Source organism: Diospyros lotus, chromosome 4, assembly GCF_014633365.1.
Source record: "Diospyros lotus cultivar Yz01 chromosome 4, ASM1463336v1, whole genome shotgun sequence".
Lineage (NCBI taxonomy): Eukaryota > Viridiplantae > Streptophyta > Magnoliopsida > Ericales > Ebenaceae > Diospyros > Diospyros lotus.
The window spans coordinates 13,195,463-13,203,747 of record NC_068341.1 but is presented as its reverse complement, the minus strand read 5'-3'; the positions used below and the strand labels follow the sequence as shown (position 1 = coordinate 13,203,747).

General features: G+C 35.8%; 1 protein-coding gene across 1 annotated transcript; it reads right to left on the bottom strand.

The window, feature by feature from the left end:
- Positions 1 to 1,729: 1,729 nt before the first annotated feature.
- On the bottom strand, positions 1,730 to 7,106 carry LOC127800501 (oligopeptide transporter 4-like). The gene is made up of 6 exons (XM_052335134.1): positions 6,531 to 7,106; positions 5,155 to 5,252; positions 4,107 to 4,679; positions 3,111 to 3,363; positions 2,736 to 2,918; positions 1,730 to 2,606 (listed from the first exon to the last, which is right to left on the bottom strand). The coding sequence occupies exons 1-6, from the start codon at positions 7,041 to 7,043 to the stop codon at positions 1,992 to 1,994; spliced, it is 2,235 nt and encodes a 744-aa protein (XP_052191094.1). The 5' UTR covers positions 7,044 to 7,106; the 3' UTR covers positions 1,730 to 1,991.
- Positions 7,107 to 8,285: the final 1,179 nt, after the last annotated feature.

Here is an 8,285-nt window from a genome sequence, read left to right as displayed (position 1 = left end):
ATTAGCAAGTGGCCCAACACAGATGAGATGAGCATCGTCAAACTTCAATATAATGATGCTAAAATTAGTACTAACATGTAAAAAAATAAAAATAAAAATGCTCTCCTCAATCGAACAATAAATTTCCTCAAAATAAGAAAATGCTTAAATATATTTGGTATGGGTGAGTTGATACATTTTTTAATAATCAAAATTAAGTCACGTCACTTAACATTTGATAGATTTAGTTAAAATGACTTGCTAAATAAAAATAAAACAGAAAGTTACTTAGCCAAATCTAAAAGCATGAGATAACGTGATCAAATCTTGACTTGATTATTAAATGTATGAGTTTACACATTATGATGCATTTATATTTTTTCCATATGCTAGGCCCCTCACAATATACAAAACCTTCCCAAACTTCCCCACCCCCCTGCAGGCAAAGAAAAGTCAAGAGAGAATTTAACATCATGGATATATATAAAAAAAAAAAAAAAGACATAAAATAGAGTAAAAAAAAACACTTAAACATCATCACACGCTAAGAAAAGTACATAAACATTTTTACGGGTAGAATGCATGAATTTATCCAAATGACCCATGAAACCTAAAGAAACACCGAACAAGACAAGGCCACTCTTAAACTCCCATCAATGTCTGATGTAAAATAATTTCGGATTAAAGTAGGATCACAGTTAATAATTTAAAAAAAATAATAATAGTATAAAAAATTAAACACATAAATTTTACGTGAAAAATTCTCAAATAAATCAAGGGAAAAATTATGAAAAGTAACAGACGAATTCACTATAAAAACATAATAGAATTTATAACTCTCTCTCTAAATTATAAGGAGATAACAACAACAATCTCTCTTAAAAATAAGATAAAACACTCCTAATATTTCTAACTTCTTGACAATAGGATACTAAAGAATAGAAAACAACAACAATAACATTACGTGTTTGGCGTCACCTAAAATTTTAATTTTGACTACTAAACCCTAAATCCTAAAATTTTAAGAGTTACAATTGTCAAAATTGCAACTGCTACTTTAATTATGACTACTGTATAAAATGGACTTATAGCTTCTTCCAACTTCTTCTTCCAGTTGATTTTCTTCTTTCACAAATGTAAAAACGGCGGCCAACTTTTTCCTTTTGTTTTCTTCTTCCACAAATGTCAAAAAGGGATTGCCAGTTTTTGACTCCAACAACATCTCCTACTATCCCTCCCCAGATCTCTTGTAGATGGTGACTTTTGAGAACTCGGTCAACTTGTGCAGCCATCATTGCCATTAATGGTCCAAATACCTGAAAGGATCGATTTTATTAAAGAGAGTCTGAAACCAAGCCAAGCCAAATGGACAATGGAGTCGGAGTTGGAATAGAGGCCAGTGCTTGGGTCCCTTGTAAAGTGGTGGAAGTCTGTCAATGTTCCATTCCACTTGACCATGTTCAGACGCATTATTGGTCATTTTTAGACATTTCTTTTCCTCAAGGATAATAAGATTGACAATGGGTGTGTTTCAAGATTTGTCACATGATTGTTATCAATAAAATTCCAAACCACATTTACATACACTATCGGAATGTAATCGGTGACGTCTGATATTTCAGCATTGTAAAATCACTCGAATTTATAACTAAGACGTGTTTGATTCTTGAGGTCAGATGATTTTGATAAAAAAAATACATGGAAAGTAAAACAACCAATCAGAATAGACCAAACCAACTACACAAATGGATTGGAAACTCAAACTAAATCATTTGACTTTATGATTTATAATCAAACCTAAATGAAGCTGGGTGATACTGAAATTTTACAATAATACCACCATGTCCGGCTGTTTGTTTTTATATGAACAACTTGCCAGCATTGGACCAAGCACCTTTTGAACAAATACTGGCCTTAAGGTGAAGCATTATCAGCACAATTATATCAACTATGTATGAAATCCTGACAAGTTTTGAGAAGCATGGATCACAAAAGTGCATGGAAATTGATCATTAGAATGTAGGGCAGCCATCCACTGAAATACCCTTTGCTGTGGGGCAAGTTGCCAAGTCACAGTGCTCAGCATCAGTAGTACCCCACCAAGATATGTTTCTGTCCTCCATTCCCACACAGAAGTAAATCAGAACTGCCATGAAAGCGACCCCGGCATCCAGAGCTGCTGAAAGGACATAGTTATACCTCTGCCACCAACCTTTGCGATACTTGAACACGAAGTAGTTGAAGATCGTCCCCACCAATATCCAAGAGTTGTAGTTCAAGGGTGTTGCCGGTGGCATATAAGCAGTGGCTCCGAGGAGGACTGGAAGGTTAATGAGGGGAATCCAGGATTGCCGGGGGAATGCCATGTGCAGGAGCCACACCACAAATGGTCCTAGCAGGCCCCCGAGGAAGAACCAGTTGAGTGCCTGGTAGTTGCCATAAGGGCCGAAAATTCGCTTGGGGCTGACCAAACCCCAGATAACAGATGCATCGAAGAAGACACGGTCTCCGGGGCATGTCCATGGACTGTTTGATTTGGGATCCTGATGACAAATGTTGGGGATATTGTGCAAAAGCCACCATGCAACACTCAAATTGATTGTCCCTGCTAACATGGTTCCTATAAACTGGATGAAAATGAAAAATTAGACCAAATCAGAGCCGAATTCATTTATAACAAAACAGAGCAGCCATTTTTCAGACTGTAGGATTTTCATTAAGTAGTTTTGTTAGATTTGAAAGAGAAATGGAGACACCTGAACCAAGAACATTGATCTTGGAGGAATCTTCATGTAATGGCCTAGCTTGAAATCACTGAGAAATGAGATTGCTTGAGTCATGCTCATATAACCATATGTTTTGAAGCACACATTGGCGATAGGTTTTCCAGGCAACATGACTCCCATGATGTACTCGGTGATGACATTCAGGCCCGGTGTCTGCAAAGAAAGGATAACAATGTCGCTTCATGCAAGAGTTTTGTTTTTCTTTTTCCTCAGATTAAAGCTCTGAGTCCTTCAGAGACGACAAAGTGTAAGTTTTTTCAAAATTTGAATGAGAACTTTTATCATCTTCATTACTAGAAAGATAAGAAGGTTTAAAAGTGTAACAAGTATTCGATAATGATTTACTTGATTTGTGGTGGCAGTAATGATGCTAATGGGCAGGGTGAATACGAAAGCGATGACAGCTGCAAGTAGGAGGGCCCAAAAAGGCATCTGTATCTCCTTTTTCATGAAGATGCAGAGTGAAAGTGCGACTGCCATTGTTGCTCCAAGAAGTACATAAAACCACCAAGAAGGTATGTCCTTGTACCTCCTCATTAATTTTGTATGAATATCCTGCTTTCCAGTAGAAGAAGCTTTGTATCTTCTATAAATCTCCCTGCAGTATTGAAATCAAACATCATGAGAATAAATGCAGACATTAGCACTATCTGAAAAACAAGCCTAAATTAATTCAATAAGGACTGACTTTTCTAGTTCATTATTGAGTTTGCCCGTGATGAAGATGATGTTCCTCGTCTGATTGTGGAAGAGTAAATTCACTCGCTCCTTGAGAATTTAGAAAGGACCAATTAAGTGTGAACTAATCTAAACATTTTTCATTACAAAATGGCAGGAACTTCTGGGTACTTAAAAACTGAATTAGTCAGACAGTAGTGGCTGGACAAAAAATGTAAAAGGAAAATAAATAGAAAGTTATTGCAATCTTAACAGTTTACATGATGAACTTTTCTGCTGACAAGCTGTTAAAAAGAGTCACCTAGTTTCCATAGATAAACTGTGCCTCGAATTGTAGATTAATTCTTGGATACATACTTCCACCCATTTAACAATAATTAAAAGGTAATGATAATGAGAAAAGTTAAAAAGTTGGATAGTAGCAGAGTCTTAGAAATTAAACTAAACTAATACAAAGAAAGAACATCATCATTGTCTTTGTCTAATTAATCAGCAATTCCCCCGTCCCCACCCCCCCCCCCCCCCCCCCCCTTCCAAAAAATAAATAAATAAATAAACAACAAGAAGAAGAAAAGAAATATTCCAAGACAAGCTCCAGACACTAGCAGATTTAAGTTCAGTAGAGGAACAAAAAGACCAATGAAGAAACACGGGGAGATATACCTTCCATGGAATAATGCCACATGAGAAGCCGTAGAAGCAATTGTAGCAAATGCAAACCCATAGGTTAGAGCAAAGAAGGTGCTCAAGTTTATCCGCCCTTGCTTCCGGTACTGGTCCAAATCTAGCTCAAACTTATCATTAACAATTGCTGTTATATTGTATGGTTGACCTTGTGCAGTGAACAAATCTGCTGAAAATATGGGGAAGTTCTTCGCTTGATACACATTGAACCCCCAGTAGGATAACGGCATAACTATGTAAACGATCAGGACATAGCCTATGAAGACATTGACAATGGCAAAGAAAGGACTTATCAGAGGGCTGAATAAGAATGAGGCAATAGCCGACCAGTCGAGGCTGAAGGCTCCAAATCCCAGGCCACTGAAGCCCGAGCCTAGCTGGTGGGCAGTGACTGAGTGGGGGAATGCCCAGCAGACCCAGGAGATGCTTTGCAGGGTCTGGAAGAAGTAGCCAGGGACCAAGTACCATAAGAAGCTGCAGGTCATGGCAATCACGAAGAACTTTGCACGTGTCACTCGCTTGCCATCTGTGTCTTCTTTTTCATGCAGTGTGCTGCCAAATTCAATCAAATTTCTCTAGTCATTATAATGACTAAATAATTTTGAAGTTAATATTGCTGATCGTGCATTTCGTACTAAATTGTCATGTTGTTTGTGATAAAGCAATTCTTAATTAGCTTTCAGATATATAATTGTCCGTGATAAAAAGATCCAAATGCTACAAAACAAAGTAAATATTTATGTTCCAACTGTATGTACCCAATAAATACAGTACTTTCTTCTCCATCCCACATAAATAATTAAGAAATTGTCAAAACATGAGGGTTGAGAACACAGATAATCGTAAAAAGGATGAATAACCTTCCTCTAGTATATTATTATAATAAACAAAGTCTGTTCTTAATGATTTTTAAAAACCCATCTCCGTCCACTAGTAGCAGCAGCAAGCCAGCAACTCGTTGTGTGTAGTTCGGATACATAAATATTAAATTTTAATAATTAAAAACAAAAAAATAAAATAAAATTACCGGAACAAAGAGATCTGGACGAGGGTACTGGGCCACCACATGTGTGCCGGTTCCACTACGTATTTCCTCAATAGCCCGGCCCAACCGTATCCAAGAACCTGGCCCACCACCATTTCAAATGGAAATCACCGTCGTCATATATATATATATATATATATAAACTATAACAGAAAACAATACACGAATAGAGAATTTGCAATGTCGATGGAGAGTATCGTAACTCACTCGCTCGCTCAATATCAAATTCATAAGTATAACGTGACCTCAATAATGACATCATTCAAAAAGTAATGTTGTTGAATTATTTTAATAATATTTCACAAGCTACAGAACCTCTGGCCCACCACCAGTTCAAATGGAAATCATCGTCATCATAAACGGCAGAATAAAACAATATATATGAATAGAGAATATCGTAACTCGCTAACTCAGTATCAATTTATAAAATATAATATGACCTCTATAACGACATCATTCAAAAAGTAACGTTGTTGAATTATTTTAATGATATATATATATATATATATTTTTAATACATTATCACGAGCGCTTCTATTGTTTGATCTCACAATTTCAACATAACAGGTAAATCAAGGAATCAAGTAGGCAGATTTTGACTCCTAACATAATCATAAAAGTGAGAGTGACAAATATTTTTTAATTTTTAAAATCACTTCTTATTTGTTAAACTATCACTCAGTCAAAAATCAGAAATCGAATACAGAACTTAAGAAGGTCCAAATAACAATACCCAACTTATAAAATATTTTAATGATATTTTACGAGCTGCAGGACGGCTTTAGGGCAAATGGAAACGAAGACTGAGCCAAAAAAAAACCAAAAGAAAATAACGTGCTGCAGTGATAAGATAAGACCGCTGCTCCTACTTACATGTATAAAGCTACTTTCCAATTTCACCCCCACTGAATCTTGGAATGATGTATTTGTGTAATTTTTGATCGTTTGTAATTTTAATTTTAATAAAATAAATAAATTAAAAGTGAAGATTTTATCTTATTATATAAAATAAAGTCCCTAAACAATCACCTAACTAACTCTTTGTTTAATTACTTATCTACGTTTAGTAAAACGAAACCTAAGTAAAATAAAAAAAAAATATTTAAATACTTAAATTAGATTTGATATTTACAATGAGACTTACATTCATGTATTATAATATATATATAAAAAAGAAAATATAAAATATTAATAAAAAATGTCAATCAAAATATCAAATTTACTATTTAAATTACATTTCGTAAAATATACGCGTCAAACCCCAAATCTTTTTCCATCTACCTTTTATTTTTTTTTTTCTCAGCGGCCAAACAAACTTACTGCGGAAAGCAAAGTAGTAATGAAGGGAGAACTGTAACCTGGGTAGTCATGATAAGAAGCCAACCAGCCAAAAACGAGATCTTCCGGCCGTAAAACGCCGTTATAATGTTTACGATCCCAACCGCATAAGCCGACCCGTTTCCGAAAGCACTTCCCGCGTTGGCGAAAATGGAAATCAGAGCGTGCTCCTTCATGTTAAATGGACCCGGGTTGAGCGAGAACTCTCGCTGCCCGAACCCGGGGAGGCGGAACTTGGTGTCCGGCAGGACGGCGGCCATGAAACGTCCAATTGGGAGGGTGGCAACCTGGACGGTGATCTGGGTCACGATGAGTGGCTCCTTCCGGTAGGAGAAGAACTGGTTGAGAAAGGAGAGGAGGGCGCAGGAGAGGAGGCCCAAGATCCACATCCGGAAGGTCCATACAGGTAGGGACGGGTCGTCGGAATTCGGCACCGTTAACCGGACTTGCTCGATCGGCGAGAGCTCCTCCTCGTCGATTTCGTCTTCCGGCAGTTTCTTCTCAATTGATGCCTCTTCTGCCACTGTTCCCATTGTGTGCGCGTGAGTGAGAGAGAGAGAGAGAGAGAGATCCTTCCAATATAGATAGGCTACGTTCCCGTTGGTAAGGTGGTTGTCTCTGTATATATAGAGATAAATGAAAATTTTAAATATTTTATTTAAGTGTAAATTCTATTCACATATTTTGTGGTTTGGTTAATTATTTGTGTGAAGATTCTTTTTGGTTTAGAAATAATTCATGTGATATTAGTCTAATTAATTTAAATTAAGTTAATTAAATACTAAATACTTAAATAAAATTGATTAAATATTAATTAAGATAATTAAAATTAAAAAATATAAGAGAGTAATAGAATGGGTTCCGCTAGACTTGGCCAAATGTGGAGATGACTTTGACACGGCCGGCTCAAAGAGTAAACCGGTGAAGCATGTATTTAGGGTCTCAACTCTTTAAATTTAATAAATAATTATTTTAATTTTATTATTAAAATAAAATTAATAATTTTTTTATTTTTTATTTTTTATTTTTTATTAAGGGATTAGAGGCCCCTAAATTAATAATGATTTAGGGCCTGCAACCCTTTAAGTCGATCCTAACTTCTAAAGAATGATACAAAAGAAAAAGAGAGAGGGAAGGGGGAAAGGGGTTTGCAATGGTGACTTAATTAAGGGGGAGCAAGGTGGTGGTTGACAAATGTTAGGGTTTTCGATGATAAGGGAGATGAGTTGAGATAGAGAATGAAGATGGTGGCAAATGGTGGGGTAGTCAAGAGTGTCATCATAGTATAATAATTTTTTCTTCTTTTTCTCAATCTTTTCTCTAGATTTTGGACCTAAAACCCAACAATTATGCAAACAGCCCATCGATTGACCAAGCTCCTAATTGATGGGAACCTATTAGTCAGACAACAAGTTCTTGAGAATTTCTATGTATCGATATTTTTTTATAAAATTTTATTTTTTTAATTTTATTTTAATTAATTTTATTTTATTAAAATTTTATTAACTGAATTTAGTTCAATTAAGGGTGTTAGTGAGAAAAGCGGTGTCTCAAAAAAAAAAAAAAAATCACAAGAACCTCTTACAATTAAACCATAAAAAAATCTCTATCCAAAAGTGACCCAAATAACAATAAGTGCAATGGTGACTTAATTAAGGGGGAGTAAGGTGGTTGTTGACAAATGTTACGGTTTCCAATAATAAAGGAGACGAGTTGAGATAGAAAATGAAGGTGATGGAAAATGGTGGGGTAGTCAATAGTGTTGTTCTAGCATC